General features: G+C 41.6%; 1 protein-coding gene and 1 non-coding gene across 2 annotated transcripts; one reads left to right on the top strand and one right to left on the bottom strand.

Moving 5' to 3' along the window:
• The first annotated feature begins 19,716 nt into the window (after positions 1–19,716).
• LOC141655073 (uncharacterized) lies at positions 19,717–21,659 on the top strand. Its single transcript, XM_074462172.1, has 3 exons — positions 19,717–19,920; positions 20,047–21,541; positions 21,634–21,659. The coding sequence occupies exons 1-3, from the start codon at positions 19,717–19,719 to the stop codon at positions 21,657–21,659; spliced, it is 1,725 nt and encodes a 574-aa protein (XP_074318273.1).
• On the bottom strand, positions 20,086–20,192 carry LOC141658196 (small nucleolar RNA R71). The gene has a single exon (XR_012549096.1). It is a non-coding gene; the product is annotated as a small nucleolar RNA R71 (small nucleolar RNA).
• Positions 21,660–27,352: the final 5,693 nt, after the last annotated feature.

Raw genomic sequence — 27,352 nt, 5'->3', positions numbered from 1 at the left:
GAGTAGTATTTGAATGGTAGCATCTCTGTGTTGTATGATAGGAGGAGAATTCGTAGAGGAGCCGTTTTGATACAGCTGTAGATACCGTCTGCGTGTTGTGCTTTCGAGGTAGGATTTCCTACTCAGTATTAGTCCCATAATGGGATATTGGTGATGTGCTGTAGCTAGTTGTTTGATATGATGATTGTGATTGTGATTGTGATTGAGGTTGTGTTTGTTGATGGTTCTCGAGATGCGTTCTCGGCTGAGTGGGGTCACTTGCGGGAGTGATCTCACGCCCTAGTTTCGCCCTTCGTGGAACCCGCCACGAAAGGGGATGTGCACATTAATGGACAGGGTTATCGCTCGTACGATGAGCGGGGCTTAGGTGGGAACGGTTGCGGTCCCCCACTGGCAGGGCTGGTCCAGTGGACAGTCAGTGATTGAGACGGTTGGTTGGATGGGTGTGTGTATGTGTGGCAGTTCAGCTGTCTGTTTGTCTTATTGTTGTTATCTATATTGATTGTGTGATTAGTACTGACCCCGGTGTTGTTTTGTAAAACCTGCGGTGATCCATTCGGGGATGGTGAGCAGATATTGAACAGGTATAGAGATGAGTCGGGATATTTTGGGATGGCCACGACATGACGATAGAGTCTTCCGCTGTAGTTTAGCATTTATTTACATTTCAGTTGAGAACAGATAGTTTGGAATAATGTATCGTACTTTCAGTTCGGTTTCAAGGATTGTATTTATTCATTAAAGTATTTATAATAAATGTTGTTTCTGTTTTGTCTATTTGATTATCATGCCTCGGGCGACCGAGATGGTGATGTCTTCATACCTGAGTGGTCCTGGTAAGGCACTTGGAGTATGGGGGTGTTACAATTACTCCATCATTTCCCCTACTATCACCGACTTCATCACATGGGCAAGGAATGTGAATAGACAAGTCTCAGAACTAGAAAGTGTAGTGGCCACCCTACGTAACCCAAGTACAACACCTAAACAACGTGCGCCACTAAATCTCTCTCAAAATGCTATAATGCAAGAGGTAGTAGCCGTGGTTGATGATCTAATCGACCAAATCATCCACTTGGAAGCCGAAATCATAAGGTTGAGAGAACTTGCTACTATCAATGGAGTGTGGGCCGATGATGATGAAGATGAATACCTCACTGAACACTACCTAGTCAAAGTCAGTGAGGAAATAGTCAAAAATAGTGAGGACCAAGATATAGACCACCTTACTCGTTCGGGGTGTCCGTATCAAAATGTTTCTCAAAATGGTCCCATAGCAAATGGTCCAATTACCAATACCAACGTTGTCACGCCAAATGATAGCGAGGATACCTCTACTGACCATTTACTAAAACAACTACAGAAGACAAAGGCTGATCTTTCAGTCTGGCAACTAGTTGCAAGCTCATTCCCACATCGCCAAGCTTTACTGCAAGCCTTGGCCAAATTAAATGTGGCACATAACTCCACGCCTGATGACGTAGTCAACTTGGTATTCCAAGATTCAACTAAGCTAAATAACCCAGTTACTTTATCGGATGAAGATTTGCCGCCTTTCGGCGTTATTCACAACTTGGCTCTATACATTACTGTCATTTGCTTAAAGAAGAATGTGCCAATGACTTTGGTAGATGATGGCTCGGCAGTCAACTTCATACCATTAAAAACAGCATACAAGTTAGGCATGAAAGAGTCGGATTGGACCCCTACCAATCAAGGTGTTCGCGCATATGACGGTACACGACGAAAAGTGGTAGGAGTAGTTAACCTTACCATAGCCACATGGCCGATTGAACGAAAGATTAAATTCCAAATAGTGGACATCAAAGCATCCTTCAACATACTTCTGGGAAGACCTTGGATTCATGCTTCCAAAGCGGTAACATCCACCCTCCACCAGAAAATCAAGATCCCACTAGATGGTAAAGTGGTGACAATCACTTCGTCACCCATCAAGGAGGTAATAGAAAAGAGGTCAAGCAACCAAGTAATTCAAATCCAGCATATAAACTTGGGGGCTTCCATAACATAAACCTTGTAGAGAGTGAGTTGGCACCTTTGTACTTCGATCCCTACTCTAACTTAGTGGTCAACCACATGCTCAAGTCTCAGGGATACTTCCCTGGAATGCCATTAAATCCTGTCCAAAGAAATACCTTTGCACCTTACAAAGAAGGCAACTCACAAAGGATACCACTAGGATTAGGATACAAACCCACCAAGGAAGAAGCTCTAGAGATGCTCACACAGTTCCAAAACCGCAAGTGTAACACCCCCATACTCCAAGTGCCTTACCAGGACCACTCAGGTATGAAGACATTACCATCTCGGTTGCCCGAGGTATGATAATCAAACAACAATAAAGAAACAACGTTTATTATAAATGATTAATGAATAGTTACAATCCTCAAAACCAAACTGAAAGTACGATACATGTTCTTAAATGACTGTTCTAACTGAAATGTAAATAAACTAAAAGCTACAGCGGAAGACTCCTATCATCATGTTGTGGCATCCCAGCTATCCCAGTACCCATCTCAATACCTGCTCAACATCTGCTCACCATCCCCGAATGGATCACCGCAGGTTTACAAAACAACACCGGGGTCAGTATTAATCACACAATCCAATATATAAAAGCAATAAGATAAACAGACAGCTTAACTGTCACACACACACAATCATGCCAAACCAACCGTCTCAATCACTGACTGTCCACTGGACCAGCCCTGCCAGTGGGGGACCGCAGCCGTACCCACCAAATCCCCGCTCCACAAAACAGTGAGCGATAACCCTGTCCATTAATGTGCACATCCCTTCTGTGGCGGGTTCCACATAAGGCGAAGCTAGGGCGTGAAGCCACTCGCGCAAGTGACCCCACTCAGCCGAGGCCACGCCTCGCGAACCATCAACACGATCACAACCACAACACAATACAATTATATATCAAACAACCAAACACAATACATCAACCAATCATCCCATTATGGGATTAATACTGAGTAGGAAATCCTACCTGGTATGCACACAATCAGACGGTCTCTACTGCTGAGTCAAAAAGCCTCTTCTATGAACCCTCCTCCTATCATACAACACATAGAGACTACCAATCACAAACTACACATAAAACCCCCAATCTCTAAATTAGGGTTTAACCAAATAGAAGGAAATACCATAAAAAGGGTACATAGATCTTACCCTCGACGCAAGGAACTCAACGGTATGAACAATGACAAGAACTGACCGTCTGAACTCCGGGAATTGCTAAGAATGCGATTAGGAAGATGAACTAGTTTGGTTTCTCTCTTAAACAGGAATTTAGGTTTTGTAAAAGTGATTTAGAATAAAGACGACGGAGCTTAAATACCTTAATCGCATAATTAACAAAACCCGAGAAAATTCCCCGATAAACCGGCTACTCGATCGAGTACCCAAGGATACTCGATCGAGTACCCCCCTACTCGATCGAGTGCCCCAGCTACTCGATCGAGTACCCAACAGGTCAGAAACTATTTTATTTCGCCACTTACCCTTACTCGACAGAGTAAGGGCTACTCGATAGAGTACCACAAGACTTATAAATACGGAGTATTACAGTCTTCCCTCCTTAAAAGGAACTTCGTCCCCGAAGTTCAAACCACTACTAAACAAAGGTACTCCCACAACATTCCCGACTCAACAATCAAACAAAATTCAACATAAAACATGATACTACCCCAACTCATCCCGACAAACATACCGACACAACAAATAAACGGGGTATAAAACTCTTAAAAACTGCTCGCGATCATCTCCTACCCCCCTAAAAGAAACAAGGTTACGTCCCCGTAACCACACATACCTGATCAAAAAGGAAAGGGTAACGCTCTTTCATGATATCCTCTGCCTCCCATGTGGCTTCCTCAGTCTCGTGGTTAGACCAAAGGATCTTGAGCAGAACTGTCTCACCACTCCTAGTCTTTCTAACCTTTCGGTCTAGAATCTGCTTAGGGACCTCAAGATATGATAAGGACTCATCTAGCTCTAAGCTCTCTGCCTCTAACACATGTGACGGGTCACTCACATACTTCCGCAGCTGCGACACATGAAACACATTATGCACTCTCTCTAACGCAGCAGGTAAAGCCAGACGATAAGCAACTTCTCCAACTCGCTCTAAGATCTCATAAGGACCGATGAACTTTTGACTCAGCTTGCCCTTTTTCCCAAATCTCATAACCCCACGCATAGGAGACACTTTCAGAAGAACCTTATCCCCAACCTTAAACTCTATATCCCGGCGATGTAGATCTGCATAACTCTTTTGTCGATCCTGAGCTGCTCTCATCCATTCCCTGATCATCTTAATCTGTTCCACCATCTCATGCACCATCTCTGGTCCTAAAACCACTGCCTCAGCACTATCGTCCCAATAGATTGGACTCCTACATCTCCTCCCATACAAAGCCTCAAACGGTGCCATACCAATACTTGTGTGATAGTTGTTGTTGTACGAAAACTCTATCAAATCCAACCTCTGTTCCCAGCTACCACCAAAATCCATCACACAAGCTCGCAACATATCTTCAAGAGTCTTGATTGTTCTCTCAGTTTGCCCGTCTGTCGCAGGATGAAAAGCTGTACTCATCTTCAAAGTTGTTCCCAAAGATTCCTGCAACTCTTTCCAAAACTTAGATATAAACCTCGCATCTCTGTCAGACACTATGTCCTTAGGGACTCCATGTAACTTAAGCACGTTCTTTCGATAGGCCATAGCCAATTGTGCCTTAGTCCATGTATCTTTCATTGGAACAAAGTGAGCTGACTTGGTCAGTCGATCCACTATTACCCAAATCATGTTGTTATTCTGTTGACTTTTTGGCAAACCCACAATAAAATCCATGGAAATGGATTCCCACTTCCACTCAGGTACCTCTAAAGACTGAATCTTACCTTGTGGTCGTCATTTGTTCCCCTTTCACTCTACGGCATGTCAAACAACGGGACACAAACTCAGCTGTCTCTTTCTTCATCCCAGGCCACCAAAACGTTTTCTTCAAATCCTTGTATAGCTTGTCTCCACCTGGATAAACTGAATATGGTGTGCAATGCGCCTCTGTCATGATAGTCTTTTTCAACTCCTCATCATTAGGAACACACCACCTACCATCAAACCTCAAACTACCATCTGTATGAATAGAAAACCGGGACACTGTCCCTTTCTCTACTCCAGCTCTCCACTCCACTATCTTAGGGTCCAACGCCTGTTTACCTCGAATATCATCATAAAACTCAAGATGTACTGTCATATCACCCATGGCATCTCCTTTCTGCATTATATGTATCCCAAAACTCGCTACCTCATCTCTCAGCCTCATCAAAGATAGAGCTGTACACAGAGAATGTACACTCTTCCTTCTCAAAGCATCAGCTACAACATTGGCCTTCCCTTCATGGTAGATGATTTCCATGTCATAATCGCCAATCAGCTCCATCCACCTCCTCTGTCTCATGTTCAACTCCTTCTGAGTGAAGATGTACTTGAGACTCTTGTGATCAGAAAATACCTTAAAGATTGCTCCATAAAGGTAATGTCTCCAAATCTTGAGAGCAAACACCACTGCACCCAACTCCAGATCATGAGTAGGGTAGTTCTCCTCATAAGGCTTCAATTGCCTAGAAGCATAGGCAATCACTTTACCATTCTGCATCAACACACATCCCAGCCCATTCTTCGAGGCATCAGTATAAACCTCAAAGTTCTCGCTCCCTTCAGGCAATGCTAAGACAGGAGCTGTGGTCAAACGCTCCTTTAATGTTTGGAACGCCGTCTCACAACTCTCATCCCAACGAAAGCTGTTCTCTTTCCTCATCAACGCTGTCATAGGTCTAGCTATCTTGGAGAAATCTTTCACGAACCGTCTGTAGTATCCAGCTAAACCCAAGAAACTCCTAACCTCAGCAACATTCTTTGGTGCTTCCCACTTTGTCACTGCCTCAATCTTCGCCGGATCCACAGCTACCCCATCTTTAGAGATTACATGCCCCAGAAAAGCAACTTTCTCTAACCAGAACAAACACTTGGACAGCTTAGCATACAACTCATAATCCCTCAAAGTTTGCAACACTATCCTCAGATGCTCCCCATGCTCCTCTTTAGTCTTAGAATAGACTAAGATATCATCGATAAACACCACCACAAACTGGTCCAAGAACTGTCTAAAGATTCTATTCATCAAATCCATAACACTGCCGGTGCATTAGACAACCCAAACGGCATCACCACATACTCATAATGGCCATACCTCGACGTGAAAGTTGTCTTTGGTATGTCCACCTCTCTAATCTTCACCTGATGGTACCCCGACCTCAAATCAATCTTAGAAAAGACTGATGCACCACTCAACTGATCAAAGAGGTCATCTATCCTTGGCAAAGGATACTTATTCCTTATCGTCACTCGGTTCAGCTCCCTGTAATCTATGCATAACCTCAAAGTTCCATCTTTCTTCTTCACGAAAAGAACTGGTGCTCCCCACGGCGATACACTTGGTCTAATGTATCCCTTCTCTATCAAATCATCCAACTGTTTCCTAAGCTCCTCCATCTCCTTAGGACCCATACGATACGGTGCCTTAGAGATTGGCCCCGTCCCTGGTTTCAACTCCACGGTGAAATCTATCTCCCTCCTCGGTGGCAACCCCGGAATCTCATCAGGAAAAACGTCAGCAAACTCTCCCACTACTGGTATCTCATCAACTGTCGGACTCTCTATCCGGTCATCTCTCACATGGCATAAGATCAAAGGACACCCCTTCCTCAGATAAGACTTCAAGGTGACAGCTGCAATCAACTTGACTTTGGGTTTGACTAGAAACCCACGATAAGACACACTAACTCCCTTAGGACCTCTTAAAGACACTTTCTTTTGATGACAGTCTATCTTAGCTTTATACTTTCCCAGCCAATCCATCCCAACTATCATCTCAAAACCGTCAAAAGGAAACTCTAGCAAGTCTACAGGTAGATCAACTTGCCCAACTATCATAGATACATCTCTAAACAATCACCCACAAGGTACAGACTCACCAGAAGGTATAAAAACTCGCTCACTAACAGACTCATATACCCTCAAACCCAATTGTTTAACATGACTCGAAGACACAAACGACTGAGAAGCCCCCGAATCAAACAAAACAAAGGTAGGAATACCATTAACAAGGAATGTACCGGTGATAACGTGCGCATCTTCCTCAGCTGCCTTCTTCTCCATCATGAATAACTTGCCACTGGTCTTCTGTCCACCTCCCTGGACAGTACTGGCTGATGTGGTCGGCTTAGCACCCGACCCTTGATTGTTGTTGTTGTTCGTTGGTGGTTTCTGATAAGAATTACCGCCGTTGCGGTTGCCTCCACTCTGGTAACTCTGACCTCCCCGGTTTGGCCATGATCCAGCCGGTCTGTTGCTCGCGAAGCTCTGTGCAGGTCTCTGGAAAGATCCCGGTGCACTCGTGTACTCATGTCTCTTGTGGCCTACACCACCACAACCATAGCAGGTCACTCCCCAACTATTACTCACACTTCCACGGCCACGCCCAAAGGAAGCCCCAAAGATCGAACACGACCCGAGAAGAAAACCCCTTTGATCGATTGTGGTTGCCTTTCTTGTAGTTAGATTGGCCACCACCCTCGCTCTCGGACTTCCTCTTCTCACCACCGGACCTCTTCGAGCCATCTCCACCAACCTCTCGGCTCTCCCCGCCCCTCTCATAAGCTTCCTTAACATCGGTAAGGATTCCCACGGGTAACTTATCCATAATCTTGGTAGTCAACCCTCTCTCAAACCTCAATGCCAGGTTCTCCTCACTCAAACCCATATCCTCAAAGATACCTGGACTTCTCATTGAACGTCGTAGTACTCGGCTACGGACATCTCGCCGGTCATCTTAAAACTATCAAACTCTTCCCTCAACTTACTCCTCACATGCTCCGACACGAACTCCTTCCTCATGACCCCCTACGAAACTCCTCCCAAGGTATAGCGAGATAGACCTTGGTTTGTATATATCTCCTTGGCACTCACTTTCACTTTATCCCACCACTTGCATTTTGCCTCCCTCAGATAGAATGCAGCCTGTTCCACTCTCATATCATCAGGACAGTGAACCAAATCTAATATGTTCTCCATCTCTCTCAGCCAACTATCAAGAAGGTTAGGCTCCCCAACCCCCTTGTATTCTTTTGGGTTAAACCTCGCTATGTAGAGGCTGATTTTAGAATGATCAACCTCCTTCTCCTTATCCTTGTCCTTATCCTCATTCACTTTCTTTAGGGTCTCTGTAAGAGCATCTTGGTGCTCCAACATCTTAACAATGTCATCCATGGTCATAAGCTCAGCTCTCGCATACAAAGCAGTCTTCTTGGGCGGCATCTTGAAACTATATATATATAAGAAAGGGTAGATATAAACACACGTACTAAACCTCAAAACACGAAAACACGCTGCCCAGAACCTACTCGATCGAGTGCCCAAACATACTCGATCGAGTAACGGGCTACTCGATCGAGTGCCCCTACATACTCGATCGAGTACCCAAACATCAGACCCAAACAGACCTTCTGATCTCTAACATACTCGACCGAGTAGCTAGGCTACTCGATCGAGTGACCCCCTACTCGATCGAGTACCCCTAGTTACTCGATCGAGTACCCCAAAACGTGATTCTGTACCCAAAATCGTCCAAAACCTACCCGCATGCTACGAGATATGCTAACATGCTAAACTTTATAAACCACATTACATCATAATAAATATGCTACGCATCTTTTCTACTATCTACGAGATCAATTCATCATGTTATTAAATGCCACGTTGTAAAACATCCAACATGCTATCATTCCATCAACAAGTTTCTATATACCATCACTTTTCTTTCACATTCTCAACTTTCAACTTCGAAATTCCAACAATCACACACACTTCATCACATTCTTACACAAGTTAACCAAACACACATACGACTCGACAAACACTTTCCCATGTGACCGGTTCAAAGTTGTAGGGCGGCCCCCGCGACTTTAGGACGTCTCCCAAGCCTTTGCACTAGCTCCTACAACTTTTACCCCGGGTTCATTTTAATTGACTCCCTATGTTCATTAGGTTCATTAGTTACAGGTTTCAGGATCGTCGCTCTGATACCATTTGTAACACCCCATACTCCAAGTGCCTTACCAGGACCACTCAAGTATGAAGACATTACCATCTCGGTTGCCCGAGGTATGATAATCAAACAACAATAAAGAAACAACGTTTATTATAAATGATTAACGAATAGTTACAATCCTCAAAACCAAACTGAAAGTACGATACATGTTCTTAAATGACTGTTCTAACTGAAATGTAAATAAACTAAAAGCTACAGCGGAAGACTCTTATCATCATGTCGTGGCATCCCAGCTATCCCAGTACTCATCTCAATACCTCCTTAACATCTGCTCACCATCCCCGAATGGATCACCTGCTACAAAACAACACCGGGGTCAGTACTAATCACACAATCCAATATATAAAAGCAATAAGATAAACAGACAGCTTAACTGTCACACACACACAATCATGCCAAACCAACCGTCTCAATCACTGATTGTCCACTGGACCAGCCCTGCCAGTGGGGGACCGCAGCCGTACCCACCAAATCCCCGCTCCACATAACAGTGAGCGATAACCCTGTCCATTAATGTGCACATCCCTTCTGTGGCGGGTTCCACAGAAGGCGAAACTAGGGCGTGAAGCCACTCCCGCAAGTGACCCCACTCAGCCGAGGCCACGCCTCGCGAACCATCAACACGATCACAACCACAACACAATACAATTATATATCAAACAACCAAACACAATACATCAACCAATCATCCCATTATGGGATTAATACTGAGTAGGAAATCCTACCTGGTATGCACACAATCAGACGGTCTCTATAGCTGAGTCAAAAAGCCTCTTCTATGAACCCTCCTCCTATCATACAACACATAGAGACTACCAATCACAAACTACACATAAAACCCCCAATCTCTAAATTAGGGTTTAACCAAATAGAAGGAAATACCATAAAAAGGGTACATAGATCTTACCCTCGACGCAAGGAGCTCAACGGTATGAACAATGACAAGAACTGACCGTCTGAACTCCGGGAATTGCTAAGAATGCGATTAGGAAGATGAACTAGTTTGCTTTCTCTCTTAAACAGGAATTTAGGTTTTGTAAAAGTGATTTAGAATAAAGACGACGGAGCTTAAATACCTTAATCGCATAATTAACAAAACCCGAGAAAATTCCCGATAAATAGGCTACTCGATCGAGTACCCAAGGATACTCGATCGAGTACCCCCTACTCGATCGAGTGCCCCTGACTACTCGATCGAGTACCCAACAGGTCAGAAACTATTTTATTTCGCCACTTACCCTTACTCGACAGAGTAAGGGCTACTCGATAGAGTACCCCAAGACTTATAAATACGGAGTATTACAGCAAGAACATGGGAATCCAAATGCGACCCTACCTCCCTACCCTAAATAGATACTTCGTTAGAGAAGGGAGTCAAGAACGCTTTCACGAGTTTCCCGAACCTTAGCACTATATAGAAAGGCGACTAGCTGGAATCGAGATCTTTCACGACTGCTACTTTATCCCTACGGAAACGGTTCCTACCGTCAAAACTCGTCAAGCACCTTGCTTGGACGAACAAGCTGTTAGCTTACTGTTTGGAGAAGATCGATTTGTTAGAGCCGCACAGGACGAGATCATTACCTTGATACTTCAAGACGATCACTTTAACCCTACCGCATTGATCACAGAAACCAGTTCGAATCAGCAGAAAGGATGGAGAAAGTCGATCAAGTGGACGAATAACCAAGGAAGACTCTTCAAGCTCACCACTGGAGAAGGAGAGATATTCAAAGGAGAACCATAAGACAACGAATTCGAGTCAGAGTCGGAGTCGGAATCAGAGTTGGAGTCTAGAGAAGTCCCTAGAGAGTCTCCTCCCGTCGTCACTCCCACTCCCCTTGTTTCTCCTAGCTTAGCATCGAGTAGTAACAATAGTTTGGGAAATGTCCCGACAGCTGTCCCTTTACCGCCACTGACTACGGAACAAATGGCTTCTCTGTTTCAACTCTTTTTAAATTTTAATATGAATAAATCAAATTCTGCTTACTCTTTGTGTTATTCTGAATGCAATTCTGTTTACGATGATAATGAGGATGGCCCAGACCTAGACTCAATCGAAATACCTCCCTACATAGCTAAAGAAATACTACAAGAATGGGAAGGAGGACCGGTTATAGAGAACACCGAACACATCAACGTAGGAACCGAACTAGAACCCCAAGAACTTAGGATAGGGACGACCTTGAGCTCCACTGAAAGGGCCAGTTTTATAGACCTCCTATACGAGTTCAAAGACATTTTTGCTTGGTCCTACAAAGACATGCCAGGGATCGACAAGGATATCGCAGAGCACAGAATCCCAATCAAACTAGGTTTCAAACCCGTAAAACAGAAGCTTCGTCGAATGAGGACAAAATGGGCTCTTAAGATCAAAGAAGAAGTCGATAAGCAATTCAAAGTCGGGTTCATCAAAGTATCCGAGTACTCAGACTGGGTAGCCAATATAGTACCCGTACCCAAAAAGGATGGGAGAATCCGTGTTTGTGTTGATTTCAGAGACTTAAACAAAGTGAGTCCCAAGGACGACTTTCCTCTACCACATATCGACATATTGGTGGATAATACAGCAGACCACGCATTGTTATCCTTCATGGATGGATACGTGCGATATAACCAGATCAAGATGGCCGTAGAGGACATGCATAAGACCGCCTTTGTTACACAATGGGGCACCTATTGCTACATGGTTATGTCATTTGGGTTAATCAATGCTGGAGCTACGTATCAACGCACCGCAACTACACTCATACATGACATGATGCATAAAGAAGTTTAGGTATACGTAGATAATATGATTGTCAAATCCAAGGATAGAGAAGGTCACATTAACAACCTTCGCAAATTCTTCTCAAGACTACGAAAGTAAAACATGAGACTCAACCCTCAGAAATGTGCATTTGGGAAAACGTCCGGTAAACTCCTGGGATATGTCGTTAGCCAACGAGGGATAGAAATAGACCCTTCCAAGATCAAAGCTCTTATCGAAATGCCGCAACCTCAAACAGAGAAGGAAGTTAGAGGATTCTTGGGCAAGGTGCAATACATAAGTCGATTCATATCAAAACTCACCATGATTTGTGAACCTATCTTCAAAAAGCTAAAGAAAATAGATCTCACAATGTGGGATGGCGACTGTCAAAAGGCGTTCGACCGAATCAAGGAGATACTAGCCAAACCACCAGTGCTCATGCCTCCTCAACGAGATCAACCTTATGGTTTATATCTCACAGTAATCGAAACAACCATGAGATCTATGCTAGCACAAACCGTGGGAAAAGAAGAAAGAGCTATCTACTACCTTAGTAAGAAGTTCTTGGAGTATGAGTGCAAGTACACACCACTCGAAAAGACATGACTCGCTCTTGTGTGGGCAACGAAGAAGCTACGCCATTATATGCTTAGTTATTCCGTCAAAGTATACTCCAAAATGGATCCTGTCAAATACTTCTTCAAAAAACCCGTTCTCAATGGACGCCTAGCGAGATGGACTTTGATGCTCTCAGAGTTCGATCTCAAATATGTACCTCTGAAAATTATAAAAGGACGCGATGTCGCCGAGTTCTTCGTAGAAAATCCCATCAATGATGCACAAGCAATAGACACCTGGTCATTTCCGGATGAGGATATACTCCAAACCTATATAGACTCCTGGGACCTTTATTTTGATGGAGCGTCGAACTTAAGAGGATTTGGAATAGGAGTGTTGCTCATTTCTCCTGAAGGTGAGCATACACCACTCTCTGCCAAACTCGAATTCGAGGTGACAAATAACGCAGCCGAATTCGAAGCTTGCCTCATTGAGCTACAAGCAGCAGTAGGTTTAGGCATTAAGAATCTTCGAGTACATGGAGATTCATACTTGATCATCAACCAAATTACGGGGTCTTGGAAAATTCGGAGCGAAAGTCTAGCACCCTATCAAGCCAGGATAGACCAAGTTGCCCAATTCTTCGATCAAGTAACCTACCTACACCTACCTCAAGAAGAAAATCAATTTGCATATGCTCTTTCAAAACTTGCATCTTTGATTAATATGCCGGATAACATGGTAGAAATGTCTTTTATGCATCGAACGACGGTCAGAACCAGCTTATGTGCACCAAATTACAGATGAAGAAGAAAACCCAGAGGAATCTTGGTTCCAAGCAATTCTGAACTTCAAACTCAATGGTACCTATCCACCAGATATGGATAAAAGGGGACAACGTGCTATACGCTTACTAGCCTCCCAGTATGTCCTCATGCAAGGAGAGTTGTATAAAAGAACACCTCTTGGTGTAGTCTTGCATTGCCTTGATCATTCACAGGTACAGAAAGTGATGGAAGAAGTCCATGATGGAGACTGTGGACCTCACATGAGTGGACCAATGATGGCAAAGAAAATCACGCGTTTGGGATATTACTGGACCACGATGGAATCCGATTGCATCAAATATGTCAGACATTGCCACAACTGCCAAATCTTTGGGAATGTGAAACATGTCCCTCCTTCATTACTCTACACCATGACGTCTCCTTGGCCATTTTCTGCTTGGGGAATCGATATCATCGGAAAGATCACCCCGGCCGGAACAGGAGGTCACTGTTTCATTCTGGTAGCAATCGATTATTTCACCAAATGGGTAGAAGCGGCCTCTTACACTAGTCTCATAGCCAAGAACGTGGCAAAGTTCATACAAACCAATATCATTTGTTGATACGGTTGCCCACATGAGGTCATCAGTGACAATGGGTCACATTTCCAGGCCGAGACTGAACAATTGCTAGCCAAGTACAAAATCAAACACCACCATTCCTCGCCATATAGACCACAAACTAATGGAGCAATAGAAGCAGCAAACAAAAATGTTGTCACAATCCTCAAGAAAATAATTGACAATTATCGAGATTGGCCAAGCAAGATACCATTTGCCTTATGGGGATATCTCATATCTGTTAGGACACCCACTGGGGCCACTCCTTTCTATTTGACTTACGGCATGGAAGCCGTGCAACCAGTTGAGATAGAAATACCATCCTTGCGTATTCTACTCGAAAGTCAAATCCCAGAAGCCGATTGGAAGAGGGATAGATATGAAGAACTCATCCTCCTGGATGAGCGAAGATTACGTGCATTACACAATGTGCAAACATATCAAGCACGTATCAAACGAGCCTTCAACAAAAGGGTTAAGCCTAGGAACATCAAAGAGGGAGACTTAGTCCTCAAATCAGTTAGAGCTCTTTTACCTGTCGATCCACGAGGAAAGTTCAAGCCCAACTAGGCCGGACCATTTCTGGTTAAGTCCTTACTCCCGGGGGGTGCGGTTAGAATCACAGACCTAGATGGGAATGAATTTGCCAACCCAACTAACCTCGACCAACTGAAACGATATTATGCCTAGAATAGGAACAAAAACGCGCCTCGCGTAACATCACGTGTCGCTCATGTGGCACGAAATAAAAACGGCCCCTGGCCAGCTGTAGTAAAGCTTATGTCACTCTGCTCTTGCATTTTGACAAATCGTCATCCTCATATCATCAAATAAACTGAATTGTGCTTTAGGTGTAAGTAAAGCTCATGCTTATTTTCTAGTTCATTACGAGCTCTTGCTTAGAACAATTATTCTTTTACATTTACTTGAACTACGCGCAAGGGTTTGATTTTATTTTTAAATGAATACGTAGGCAATCCTTCACAGGATACAACCCATTATTTTTAATGTAAATAGAAGGACATTTGCATATGCATTTGGAATTCGACAAGAATAATAAAAGAAAATAACAACGGTTTCATAACCAATTAGTCTTTTATTCATTTCCTTCCATAATAATAATAATACGACACATAATAAAAATAATAATGCTAAAATAAATAGGCTAGGATTCTAAAAACCCCACCATTTTATTACAAATAATAACAATAATAATAAATAATACTAAGACTTAGGCTATTCTTCCATCTTCCCCTTGCCTTTGTCATTCTTGTCATATTTCTTATCTCGACCACGAGACGGGCGCTCATGCGCTATCTCAGACCTAATCACCAACGGTCTCTGTCGCGGTCTAGCCTTACCATTCCTATCAACCATCTTTTCGACGACAGGAGAGGTCTTCGATTTCTTCGACGGATGAACAACTCGGAATCTGGCTTCTTCCTCTCCCTCGGTCAAGTACTTCTCTTTCTCCTTCGCTACATCACGAACCTTGTAATCAACAGGCTCGCGCTCCCTTAGCTTCTCGCGCTCTTCAGGAGTAGTAGCCTTCCTCCACTGCAAGTAGGAATCCGATACCCATAATGCGCTAACCGAAGAGTTTAGGAACCACATGTTCCTCTGAGCCCATTTGAGGGCCCACTCTCTACGACTCTCGGTAGTAAGTGTCACGTCAGTCCGAGGAACAGTATAAGTATCAAGCTTAGGAATCATCTGCTTTAAGCCAACCTGCCTCATCAGTTTCTCTGGGAAGATGCATATCATGAATTCTAAGCCAGGAATGCGCACCGATCGAGTAGGATCCAAAGACGATACTCCAGTAACGGACTTAAGATGCCACCATGGTACAATCCATCTGATCAAGGGACCATCCTCATTCTTCAACTTGTTCTCCCAATAGTTGCAAACCCGAGTTAAGTCCACCATATAAAGCCTAGTCCTCATTGCAATCGACCGAGCATGGTAAGCAGGAACATTAACTGGGGGCTCGATCAACCGCAGACGCTCCATAAGCCAAACCTACCAAAGCAGGTATTAGTATCCAACCAAAAAAGAAAAAAAAAAACGAAAGAAAAAAAAACGAAAAAAAAGAAAAAAAAAGAGAGAGGTTTTTTTTTACCTGTAAGATGATGGGACTTCCTAAATAAGGAAGGTCGCGGTTGGCTTTCCTGTTATCCAATCCCAATAGGATCTCTCCTAAACATAGACAAGCTGGGCTCATGCGCAGCTCCATTTGCTCAACTAAGCTCAAATAGCGAGGATCACCTCTCATATCCTCATCAACATGACCTTGGAGGACATAACCATGTAATAGGCAAAATCCGAATGCCCTACGCCTCGCAACATAAGAGATAGAAGGTTCTGCCCTATTTATGAATCGATCGATGAAATAAAGCATTCAGACTCCTTTTGAGGTCACAAGACGGTCAACCTCGGCTCTTGTCAATCCAAGCAAATCCCTAAATTTGTTTTTATACCCTTGAGAAGTAGAGGGTATAGCAGGCATATGTTCTGGGTCCCATCCACCAATTGCAGCAATTTCTTCAGGAAACGGACAGATATCGCCTCCAGGGAAGGCAAACACGTGGAAATTAGGGTCCCAATACGCAAGACAAGCATCCAAGAATGGCTTAACAACCTTAACTAGCTTCAAGCTCAAAATCGATCCAAAGTTGTAGGCACCCATATCATGTTTCTCCACATTTGTGAATTCATTTGTCCATTCTTTGAGACGGATTTCTAGGGCATTTGTGAATTTATTTGTCCACATTTGTGAATTCATTTGTCCATATTTAGAGAGTTTTATGTAATAGACGGAAGAAAGACGGAAGAATTGTGTGAATAAAACCTCCATCGACGTCTATATTTATACTAAAAGCTGTTTCCTAAAATCTGTTAGAACGGAACACTGGGGAAATGGCGCAGCTCATGCTGCGCCTCTTCCTCAGAGATATTTCCGTGATTTTCCGCGTTGGATCTTTCCTAACTCCTTAAGCATGATTTCCTATTCGTATAGGTTATTATTTTTGGTAATCCCGTCGAATTACCATATTTCGAGTTTCCTAATCATATGGGCACGCTTTTCGAGGCAAAATCGGCATTTTCGTCAAACAAGCATATGATAAGTAGCATTTTAGTCGTATTTTACCCTGCATTTATACCTTATTCCGACTCGATTTTGTGTGCTTAATTGTCTAATAAGCTTAATAAATTACTAATTTATAATAATAAGTCGTATTAGTTTATAATTAATAATTAATTGTATTTATGTATAATATTATTATTATTATATTAATTTAATGTGCAGGCAAGACGAGAAAGTGAGGCGGAGGAGCAAGACGGGATTATGAGAAGAAATGGCGAAGGTGAAAATAGGCTAAATCATGAAAAAATAAACTAAGTAAAGGAGCAGCTGCTAATATCAGACGGTCTTTGCTGAGCTTTTACCACCACCTCTGGCCACCGTGGGAGCCACCCATCACCACCACTAACATCCTCCCACTTCCAACATCACATCCCAACCCCCCAAGACCACCATTGACCACCGTGGAAGCCACCACGAACCCTTCTTCCACCCCCGTCCGTAATTAATACAAACAACAAACCCATCTTCTACACCATCTTTTGACCACCATAACAACCACCATGGACCACCTTGGCTGCTACCCACGACCACCATGACAGCCCAGCACTCCCCTATCGCCGACTGACACCACCTCCGGCCACCACAGCAGCCACGACCACGTCTTGCCTCTCATCCATCCATCGACATCAATAAATGCAATCAACAATTCCTTGTTTGTCTATGCCGGAAAACCGGCAGCCGCCCTCCCCTACCGGTAGGCACCAACACAGCCTTGCTCTAATTCCAAAGTGCTCGCTACCGGCAAAACGACCGGCAGCCGGCCAACCGGCACGCAGCTCCATTCCTCTTCAAATCTCGCACAAATCGTGCTCTCTACCGGTGGCCCTTCTGCCGGTGCACCGGTAACCCACACACACCATATTAATTCTTCCCCTTTCTTTAATGGTCTCGCTACCGGCACCTGTCCCGGCGGTCCGCAGGCCGGCAGGGCCCCCCTACTCTGTTTTTGCCATGTTTTGACGGGTTAGGGAGGAGGCTGTGCGTGATTAGTTTTGCTGCATTAGTTAGTTATTATTATTATTATTATTATTATTATTATTATTATTATTATTATTATTATTATTATTATTATTATTATTATTATTATTATTATTATTTTAATAATATTATTATTCTTATTATTTAGTTCGTATTAGTAGTAGTATAAAACAAGTATAATGAGACTACTACAAACACTCTTACATTAGACATTACACCTTAGAAATAGATTATAAATTAGACTAGTTAATCTTATTCTCTCAATATTGTAAGACAAAAACATCTCCAATTAATTTGCCCTTTAATCAAATTTGTAATCTTTACTAAATATTAGTGTAATTGTTCTCTAGATTATCCAAGTTCTTCTCTTTTCATTAGTTTACAATTAGTAATTTTGGGTTGTATTTGGAGAATTGAAGAATCCTTCCATATTTCAATCCAAGTTTTCATCTCTATGTTTCTTGGTATAATTCTTCCTCTTATTTATCTCTTTAATTTCATTTGTTTACATTTACTTTTTCTCTTCCTTGTTCATGTTTCCAATTGTTGTTCCTCACCCAAAGATTGAATCTTTGAGTTGTTGTGTCAAAGTTTATGCCTTTTTATTTTAATTTCATCTTAATTAGTTTCCTCTCATATTTTGTGTTGGATTATTGCATGATTAGTAGTAGAATTAATTCTTCCACCATGATTATGCTTAAAGAATCCATCTTTATTGTCTCTATTGTCTTTAGAACCATGATTAGTGAGTAGTCTTCTACTAGGACTCGATTTGACCCGACATGAGTAACTTCACTAATTGAATCTCATAAAGGCTAATTATTCGGAGAAATTGGTGAGGGTGTTTAGAGGAATGACATGGTTTATGGATTGATTTCGGGTAGTGTCGGCTTGTAACCCTTGTCCACCAACGAGAGTTGGTTAGGTTGTAAATTGGATACCCGGAAGTTGGTCTTATCACTAACCTAGTTTGAGACCGAAAGGGAGAACCAAGGGAGGGTACCTCTAGACTAGCGTTTGAAATCGACCTCCGAGAGGAGGAGTGGGATGACCCGGAATACGATGAGTACTTAATGACCTTGACCAAGTTCTTGACCACCTCGGAAATATGCATGTTTTTGGGGTTGTTGGGTGTTGAGTTAGGGATTCCGACCTTCGAACCCGAGAGGGGGGTCTTAGGCGAATTAGAGCCATCTCCTCCTCACCTTGTTACCCTTATGATTAGCCTAGGGAACTAATTTTGTGAAGTTACGAATTGTTGTGGGAGAACCCAGTTCTAGGCTTTTATTCATTTGATTTACAACTTAATCCTTTCTTGCTCGTTGTTACTTCTCTTGTTTAATTGCATTTTAATTTGTTAGTTTAGTTGTTAGATTATTACCATTACCTCATTATTGCTCGACTTAGCTAAGCTTAAAGATTAGAACGATTAATACTCTTCCTAGCTCCTCGTGGGATCGACCCTCAATAGTGTACAACGACAATCGTGCACTTGCAAGGTATAATTTGATAACCATCAAGTTTTTGGCTCCGTTGCCGGGGAGCAAAGGCTAGATATTAATCGTTTTATTCTAGTTTAGACTAGGTCTTTCTTTGTTACTAATCCCTTTCTTGAGTAGTGGAAGGTGTTTTAGAAGAACCGGACCCTTTTGAGTTTTTTGAGAATCCATTTGGAATTCCCGAAGAAGCAGCAATGGCCGCGGTTCCTATGAGGGACAATTTGGCTCCAAAGAAGGTGTTGAACCCAAGTATTATCAAGCCACCTATTCAAGAAAATAACTTTGATGTGAAGGCCACTTTGTTGCAACTAGTCCAAGGAAACCAATTCGGAGGGGGAGCCACCGAAAACCCCAATGAACATCTTAATGAATTCTTGGATAGTTGTGACATGTTTAAGGCAAATGGAGTGTTGGAGGATGCCATCCGCCTTAGGCTCTTTCCTTATTCCTTAAGGGGGAGTGCTAAGGAGTGGTAAAAGAGTTGTGTGCCCGATTCTCTTCGGACTTGGGATGATGTCTCCAAGGCCTTCCTAAACAAATACTTCCCACCACAAAGAACTGCAAGGATCAAGAGTGAGCTTCAAGGCTTCACTCAACAAGATGATGAGACCCTTTACGAGGCATGGGAAAGGTATAAGGGACTCCAAAGGTTATGTCCTCACCACGAGATCGGAGATGATGAGTTGATAAACAACTTCTATGAGGGGTTGAATAATGAGATGAAGATGAACCTAGATTCCGGCTCGGGAAAGGGGGAATTAGACAAAATTGATCACAAGACGGCCAAGGAGCTTATTGAGGAAATGGCTTCCCGTACTTTTCATTGGAATAATGATAGGCACAAAAGGAAGGGAAAGTCAACCGTCGAGTCGGCCAACAATGTTGAAGTTAAGGGATTGATAGAGGAACTCAAGCAACAAATTGCCTTGTTGAACTCTAGTAACACCTCAAGAAATTCTTCATCAAATTGGTCTCAAATGTATTGTTGTGATATTTGTGGAGATCAAGGGCATCCACCAAATGAATGTCCTTTGATGATGGGAGAGGCAAATTGTATTGAGCAAGTGAATGGAGTGTGGGAATCAATTCCGGCTAGACAAGCATTCAACAACAATCAACACCATCCCGGAATGAGAGCCCGCCCAAATTTTTCCCATGGCTCACAAAATGTCCAAAACCCCACTTTCCAACTAAGACCACAATTCCAACCACTAAATCAACCAACCAACCCACAATTTCAACAAAATTCCCAACCATTTCAACAAAATTCTCAACCCTTTCCACAATCCACCCAACTTAAATCAAACATGGAGCCCATGATAGAGCAATTGATGAATTCTCAAACCCAATTCATCACTCATTCCAACCAAAAACAAGAGGAGGCCACGTCTTCTATCAACCAACTAAGGACTCAAATGCAAGCCTCCCAAAGAATGACGGATAATCAAATCTCTCAATTGGCTTCTCAAATAAGTCAATTTCAAGCCTCAAATGGAAAGTTTTCGGGTAAAACCGAGGAGAACCCAAAGACCATTAATGCTATACATTGGAAGAGTGGTAGGGAGTTAGAAGACCGGGTGTTCATAAAGAGGAAAAAGAGCCGCAAACCGGAAGTTGTGGTTGAACCACCAAAAGTGGTTGAAGATGATCTTGTGGAAGTTGTTGTAGAGACTCCCATGCTTGTTGATGAGTCCACCAAGGTTGTTGATGAACCCACCAAGGTTGTTGAGGAACCCAAGCAACAAGTCGTGAGACCATATGTGCCACCAATCCCTTTCCCTCAAAGGTTGGCAAGAGCAAAGCTTGAGCAAAAGTATGGGAAATTCATGCACATGATGAAAGGTGTGAACATCCCCATGCCTTTTATTGATGCCATCAAGGAGATACCCGCATATGGAAAATTCTTGAAGGAGTTGATTTCCAACAAAAATTCCTTGAGTCCAAGTACAACGGTGAATTTATCCAAGGAATGTAGTGCCATCTTAATGAATGGGTTGCCCCAAAAGCTTGAAGATCCGGGTAGTTTTTCTATCCCATGCACAATTGGATCCATTCAAATAAAGAGGACCCTATGTGATTTGGGAGCTAGCATTAGCCTAATGCCTCTCAAGATTTTCAAGAAGTTGAAGGGATTTGAGCTCTCACCTACAAGAGTATATTTGCAACTTGCGGATAGATCGGTGAGGTATCCAATTGGCCTAGTGGAGGATGTTCCACTCAAGGTGGGAAAACTTTTGATACCTTGCGATTTTTATGTGATGGATATTCCCGAGGATTCCAAAATTCCAATCATCCTAGGCGGCGCCCATGCCTTGCTACCGGGGGTGCTATGATCGATGTTAAAAATGGCAAACTATCTCTTCAAGTTGGTGATGACAAGATAGAATTCTCGTTGGAAAATTCCATGAAGTCTCCTTCTATGAGTGACTCTTGTTGTAGAGTGGATGTGTTGGAGGATTGTTTGAATGAGGATAATATTGAGCCTTCACACTTGGATCCATTGGAAGTTTGTCCAACAAACAAGGAAGGAAATGGAGGTGATCTTGTGTTGAGAGTTGATGTTAAAGGACATTTGGGTGAAGATGACTCAAGAGAAGATGAATTTGAAGACCAAATTAATGATGAGATTGAATCATTCTTGAACTCTCCGGATTCATTTTTTCTAAGCTCTTTTGAAGGTGCACCTTGGTGGGATAATTCTTCAAGTGATTGGGAATCTTAAATTGATGCCTTGGAGGCGGCTCTCAATGGAAATAGTTCGGTTCAAAAGGAGAGTCAAGAAAATGGGGACAAAAATGACAACATCATGAACCTCAATGTTGAGAAGTTGACTCCTCCACCTACTATTTCCAACCAATTTCCTTACCTTGGTGACCAAGAAGAGGGTTGTCCAACAAGTGAAACTTATGAGATTCCGTTCCTCCTACCACCTAACTACCATTCCAAGTTTAAGGGTTCTAACTATCAAAAGGACCCACCCAAGAAAGGGAGCCAAGGAGGGTAAGAGGAACTATGAAAAGAAGTGTTGGAAAAGAAGTTGGTTGTGGTATGCTATAGCTTGGTGCTATTTGTGCTTGTTTGAGGCTTTTGCTAAAGTTTTTGACCGGTTACTACATCCCTTGTGTGACATGTATTGCATCACCAAAGAATTCAAGCAACAAAATTTTGGATGAGAGGGTTGGTGGAGTCCCTTAAGAACCACCACATTGTTAGTATTTTCTTTCCTTACTTTATTTATGTTTTGCTTGCATTTGCATTTAGTTTACTTAACCGAATAGGAGCTAATCTAAATTAGCTCTCTTTGCATTCATGTAGTGTAGTTTGCATTGTCCTTTCAATTTAGCATATATAATAGTTCACGCATTACATTCATTAACCAAAAACCACTAAAAATCTGAAAAATTCAAAAATTTCCAAAATATGTATTTACTTTTCGAATATCCTCCACACATTTATTTCCATCAAGAAATATGTAAGTAAATAAGTGTCGGGAGGACATTCTCAAAATTTTAAAAATACAAAAACATGTTGTTTATTTTCAAATATTTAAAATCAAAAAAAAATATGTTCTTTTAATTTCCCATTCTCTCCCTATGCTTTGTTCCATTGAGGACAATGTAAATTTCAAGTGTGGGGAGGAAAATATCCACTTTGTGCATATTGTTTATATTTGTATATATTTTCTTGTTAATATGTGAAAAATACAAAATGCCTAAAAATTGAAAAAAAAATTCAAAAAAATTCAAAAATTTGCATTGTTTATATTATATATATTGCATTTGTCCTAACCATTTTGATAGGCAACACATGAATCATCGGAGAAGATGCTTGGTAAAATTCTTCCAATCCTTTCTCTTTTATCCTTCCTTTTCTTTTTTGTATATATAAGCATGGAGGAGGACGGGATATTTGATGTGGGTGTTCCTTTTGGGAACCGTTTTGGATATGCTTGTGTTGTTGGTGCGTTGTTAGGACTAGAAATTGTGTGCATTTAGACTAGAAATGTATATATGTGTTCACTCTTGCATTCACATAGCTTGTTCATATGTTTAGTTGTATTTCATACACGTTGCATTTCGTTTGTAAAAATTTGCATAGGGAGTCTAAAAGTGGAGGGCATATGTTGCCAATGATGATAATTTGTTTTGCCCGTGTCATTTCCCTTTTGCTAGCTCGTACCTCTTGATGACACATGTTAGGGTTTTTGCTTGCAAAACCCGGAAGTCTAGCTTAATGACCAAGTTTCGACCACCTTGTGAGACCGTATTAGGCCCGAGACTTGACTTAAGTCCGACATAGCTACTAAAATGTGAGGATAGAGCCTCCATATGGCCGGTCCATCAAACCGGTCCCGTTTAGGTCATGTGAGTAGTCCTCCTTACGTGGTATGTCATGTCAAAACTGTAACGCCCCGTAATTTCGGACCGTTAATATATTTCGAAAATAATTTATTAATCAAATAAAATTTGATATTAATGTATTTAAAGTAAAAATAATTCAAAGAAATATAATTTTATTATATTTTGAGGTAAAGTATTTACTTTGATAGTTTCGAGATGTTTAAAAATAGTTTAAACCGTGTAAAACTTTTTATTTCGAAATAAGGGCGTATCGGGGGGAAAATGACAATTCTTTTGAACGTTGGGTAAACGATTTTGGAAATGGGTCGTATGAATACTCAATTTTCTTGTAATCTCGTGTTTAAAAACTTTGGTCTTGTCGGAATTTGCATTTAACCTACGGTTTTAATTATTATCGAAACGAGTCAAAACCGACTCGAAAAATTTCGACTCAAACCCGCTCTTTCCTTTCCTTTCTCCCTTTCCCGCGGACCAGTCCCCCTTTCTTTTCTTTTTTCTGATTTTGTTTTCTTTGTCCATCGTCATTCTTCATTCTCTAAAAACAAAAACACCATTTTTGTATAAACTTAAGCATTTCTAAGCTATTTTCGTCATAATTTCTTCGTTTCTTATCGGATTTTCACGAAATTTACATTTCCGGAATCCCCTCGTCGAGATCTACAACTTGGTATAATTTAATTTCAGTTTTCTTGAAGTTGTTTTAAGACGAATTTTCGGTATTTTCGGTATTTATGTACTTATTATGGTGTTTTTATTGTTTAATTAGGTGAAGAATTGGAAGACGAGTTTGGGGACTCGTATATTGTCGAGGATATCGGCTAGTGCTTGTTAGGGTTTGGGTTTAAGGTGCTAATTGCTCTTTTTCTAGCTTAAGGTAACATATTTCGAGTTACTCGACGAAAGATCGTCACATGCTTTGTTGTTTTTGGATGTTTTGTGATTTTTGGTTTGAGTAGAAATTTTCACATGTTAAAATTTGATGCATGCATGCTTAATTTATGCCTTTTGGTTAGTTTAAGTTAGGATATTAGTATGGGAACGATTAATTAATGTTTAGACGATGTTAAAATGAACAAAAACGGAAAAAAAAGAGGAGTAATAGGTGGCGGCAGCAGCCCGGCAGGCCCATGGCTGGCCCGGGTCGGCCCGTTGCTTGTTTCGCGGTTTTCCATGCATTGTTCGTCATTTTAGGTTCATTAATGAGATAATTAGAATAAGTAATGTATGGGTAAACTTTTGAATTAAATCAAATTAGTAATAAAAATTATGTTAAAGGTAAAAATTATATTTATTTTGGTAGTTGCACATGTTAGTATAGGTTAGAAAATGAAATTGTAAAGATTAGGCTCAGAATGAATTATATAGCGATAATTGTAATGTTTTGTTGATTGTGCCGAAAACTGAGCCTTAGTCCCTTTGACTGATGCGATGTCAGTTAATTGAGTGATTGGTCAGCCGCAATTTAACCGTGCACTGTCGCGTGAAATTTGGGGTTGCGGGTAAAAATTCGGTTGAATGAATTAGATAATCGGCCGTTTTCTTGTTTTAGGCCATTTATTATATTTTTATTTCACATGTGTAATTAGTTGATTTAAGTAGGTTCTTGTATTGTAGAAACGGCCCTAGATTCCCTGAAGCCTTTAACATGGTTAATATTGTTAGAATTGGAAATTAGTATTGAATACTTATTGAGGATATTGTTGGATTGTTTGCTGAATAGACATTTATATAGCCTTTCACATGATAGAATGTTAGCATTTAGGTTGGTAAGTTGGACTTTTTGTCCTCTTATGGTTAAGTGGGTGTCTTACTTGTCTTGTGTGGTGTGGGCTAAAGTATTCAAGCTGGGACTAGCTGGGACTAGGTCCTAGGTGAGTATTTCGGCCTTCATCATAGATAGGTCTTTATAGTCTTTGACGAGTATATGTTCACTGCTTGATAGCCTTTGTGTTCCTGACTAGTGGATTTATATCCAAGTTGGGGCATGACCTCGTTACTTATTTTGATAGTAAGTGGTCAGCTTAAGTACTAGCCAACCCTTTGGTGGACTCCTTAGGGTACTCACTTTGTTTTAGAAAAATTGTGGGTCTTGGGTGCGGTGGTGTGTATCCGCATGTCTAGGTCTGCGCAGATTTTAGGCTAGGGTTGTGTTGTCTCTTGGCCATGTTTTATTAATATTAACCGCTGAGCCAAGATACCGGTTCGATTACCTTCCCTACCTCGTGGTATAGACTCGAGTTACAAAGTGACTATTGACGGGACTAAGAACTTATGCCTGTCTTTGATATATTGCCCTTTCTTGTTTGATGATTCTATGAATCATAGAAGGTGAGATGCAAGCGGCTATGGTTGATAGAGTTTGGATTACTACTTGTTATATTTTTCACATGATAGTTTAAATTAGTCAATTTAGCATTCATATGTTAGAATACTTGGAAATTAGATAAATTTTCATATAGTTTACATGTTTCATTACATGTTACATTAAATATGACGATTCGTGGCTGGGAGGACTCGAAGTTACTCCCCACTGAATTGTGGCTTTCGTGTTTGTATAAAATGCGATTGACAGGTTGTTGATGCTTTGTTGGGGTCACAGACGAGCTAGTGAGCATAAGGAACCTTGGACCTAGTTTGGCTATTCTTTTAGTAAACCTTTTCTTTTTTGGTTTGTATCCTTATATTTCCGCGTCTTTAGTTATGTATGTAAATTAGTTCGTTAGCATTGCAGGTTTTGGCACCGCCTCTTGGAATGTTGGAAATGTTGTGATTGGTTTAGAAAAATTTTTGAAATTACAGGTTTTGTCTAGTTGAACCAATTACAAACATATCCTGTCAGTTTTTCTGTAGAATTTACGTCTTTAATTAAGGCTAAATTTAAGGGTGTCACAGTTGGTATCAGAGCTTGTTGCTCCCGACGCACGTTTGTGCACCCCACTTAAAAATTACTTGACCTTTGAATAATAAACTTGAGAGATGGGTAGGATGGGTAGAATTAGGATTTTATGTGGTAGTCTGTTTGTGATTGCTAATTGTTAGGTACTAATTGATTTTCTCTTTTGTAAGATGGCTCTCCAATAGATGTAGATAATGCAATCTTACCTTAGTCTTCCAATCTCGTTGTTTATCCGTCTTTCAAATTCCTCTTCTCTCGCCTTGGTAACTACCTTTCAATTCTTTCTCCCGATTCATCTTAGGTTCGTTTTCTTCTTATAATAAAGTCCATGTGGACACCTTCCTTTTTTATTCCGCAGGATAGTTCCCTTGTTCAAGAGAACCCGGTTTTGAGAGAATGTATCATTGGAGGGCGTGAACGAGTTGAGAAATTGATTGGTTAAGGTTTGAGTGGTATAGGAGAATATAACTTGGGATCCTTTGGTTAGACTTGTTAGTTGTGCATGATATGAGAGCCTAGTGAGTTGAGGAACACCTTTGGATTTATGTCTATTGAGAGCTTGTTTGTTATAGA

The sequence above is a fragment of the Silene latifolia genome, chromosome 5, assembly GCF_048544455.1.
Source record: "Silene latifolia isolate original U9 population chromosome 5, ASM4854445v1, whole genome shotgun sequence".
NCBI lineage: Eukaryota > Viridiplantae > Streptophyta > Magnoliopsida > Caryophyllales > Caryophyllaceae > Silene > Silene latifolia.
Note: the sequence above shows the minus strand (reverse complement) of the source record. Positions and strands in the feature narration are given on the sequence as shown.